Here is a 2,500-nt window from a genome sequence, read left to right on the forward strand (position 1 = left end):
CACGCAAAAGCCCAGGACTGAATGAAGCAGGTTTCAAACACATTTCAGCCATGGAAGAGACGATCCAGAAAGCGTCTTAACGAAAGAAACGCTTCTGTGAGAATCAGAGAGAAATAAACCCGCGCTCACGCATTTATATAGTCTGTACTCTCTTGTAAATCTATATGTGTACGAGTCTACTTGTATAAGTGTATGTGTATGCATGTATAGATATAAATGTATATGTGTACCTATGTATAGGTATGCGTTTGTGAATGTGTGTGTATGCTAGTATGTGTTTTTCCGCACATTTTCCAATCAATTTGTATAATACTATGCCTTTCTCACACAGGGTATCCAAGAGTTAAATTTAAAAGAAATGCCAAACTACGGCTGTAATGTGAGCGGCTTTCAATTAGTCGACTTCAATAATATGACAGTCAAAGTTTTTCTATCATCTTGGTTAACAATAGACCCAACAGAATGGCCAGGGGCCGGTGTTAACACCATAACGGTGAGTTTCAATTTCTTTCTTTGAATACTTATAATTTCTTTACGTATTGTGTTTGTTTTCGATATCGTACATATTTATTTTTTAATACGCCTCAACAGATTTCAATGTGAATATATTAATCGGTGTTGTATTTCGCCTTCGGGTAATATCTTCCTCTCTCAGACGATGTATGTCGACAACACACTCGATTCATGAACGAAGGGAAACTTTGAGACACTGGTGTTTCGACGTAGTTGTATCACTTCAGTCAAAGCACTCTCTCCGATTAATGGACCTAAACAGGAGCTGTGGCTCTTGTAATATCTTCTTTAAAAGCCATATCCAGAATGTAGGACATATGGCATGTTCTGCCACAATTCTCTGTTTTTTGTTTCCTGTAACAGCTCCACATCCTGATGATGTTTAATGCTTCTTTCTTCGAACCAATTCGTCGAGCTTGACATCCACATCATCCTTCGCTTTCCTTTGCTTCTTTTCCCTCATCTGCAGCTTCGTTCTGAGTTCAAATTCCACCAAGGTCGACTTTGCCTTTCATCCTATCGGGTTCGATTAAATAAGTACCAGTTACGCACTGGGGTCGATATAATCGACTTTATACCTTTGTCTTTCCTTGTTTGTTCCCTCTATGTTTAGCCCCCTGTGGGCAATAAAGAAATGTATATTTATTCCCTGATTGATATATATGTATATGTATATGTATATGTATATATATATATATATATATATATATATATATATATAAATATTAGGGAATAAATCCAAATTTACAGGGAAAAAATCAGATTTAGGATTAAATCCAATTTTATAGTAAAATATTATAAAATATTATTAGAGACAAAACCACTATTTTGCAAAACAAACAAGGAAAGACTTAATCAATACATAAAATTTTAATAAATAGTCAAAAAAACCGCCACTACAATTATTTCTTGTCTTGATCGACAATCTTCAGGTGGACTTCCAATAAGTCAGTTTCAAATTATATATATATATATATATATATATACATATACATACATATATTCTCGTTCAAATCTATTGAAATGTATTAAGAATGCCCATGTACATTATCATTCCGATTCTCGCTGTTCTTCTACACGCTAATTATTATCAATTATTATTTTCTTTTATTCAAAGCTTGATTCATGCGTAGAATATAAGTTGGTCACAACCACAGCTTTAGTATCTGTGCCTTCATGTCCAGTTACTCTTTAATCTTTTACTTGTTTCATGCCATTTGACTGTGGCCATGCTGGAGCACCGCCTTTAGTCGAGCAAATCGACCCCAGGACTTATTCTTTGTAAGCCTAGTACTTATTCTATCGGTCTCTTTTGCCGAACTACTAAGTTACAGGGACGTAAACACACCTGCATCGGTTGTCAAGCGATGTTGGGGGGACAAGCACAGGCACACAAACATACACACACACACATACATATACATACATACATACATACATACATACATACATACATACATACGACGGGCTTTTTTCAGTTTCCGTCTACCAAATCTACTCACAAGGCTTTGGTCGGCCCGAGGCTATAATAAAAGACACTAGCCCAAAGTGCCACGCAGTGGGGCTGAAAACAAAACTGTGTGGTTGGTAAGCAAGCTACTCACCACACATATTTTTTTTTCCTTCACAAACGTTGCTAATTGTCTAAAATCAACAGATTTAGTTATTCGTTTACATTAATTAAAGCTGATCAGTTAACAGTAATTTCTGATCAAAGATTAAGCAATAAACTCTATCAACCTTAATTATGTATAGGCGCAGGCGTGGCTGTGTGGTAAGTAGCTTGTTTACCAACCACATGGTTCCGGGTTCAGTCCCACTGTGTGGCACCTTGGGCAAGTGTTTTCTACTATAGCCTCGTGCCGACCAAAGCCTTGTGAGTGGATTTCGTTGACGGAAACTGAAAGAAGCCCGTCGTATATATGTATATATATGTATGCGTGTGTGTGTTTGTGTGTGTCTGTGTTTGTCCCCGTAGCATTGCTTG

The 2,500-nt window shown here is 36.8% G+C and overlaps 1 protein-coding gene across 1 annotated transcript in view; it reads left to right on the forward strand.

Annotated features, from left to right (window-relative positions):
• The window catches only part of LOC115227072 (glutamate receptor-like), a gene marked incomplete at both ends in the record, with an annotated part of 10,847 nt that overhangs the window by 6,530 nt on the left and 1,817 nt on the right, over positions 1–2,500 (forward strand). Inside the window, one exon of the mRNA XM_029798001.1 lies at positions 332–493. Coding sequence (XP_029653861.1) covers positions 332–493 — 162 coding nt within the window. The remainder of the gene's footprint in view (positions 1–331; positions 494–2,500) is intronic.

This window comes from Octopus sinensis, unplaced genomic scaffold, assembly GCF_006345805.1.
Source record: "Octopus sinensis unplaced genomic scaffold, ASM634580v1 Contig01565, whole genome shotgun sequence".
Lineage (NCBI taxonomy): Eukaryota > Metazoa > Mollusca > Cephalopoda > Octopoda > Octopodidae > Octopus > Octopus sinensis.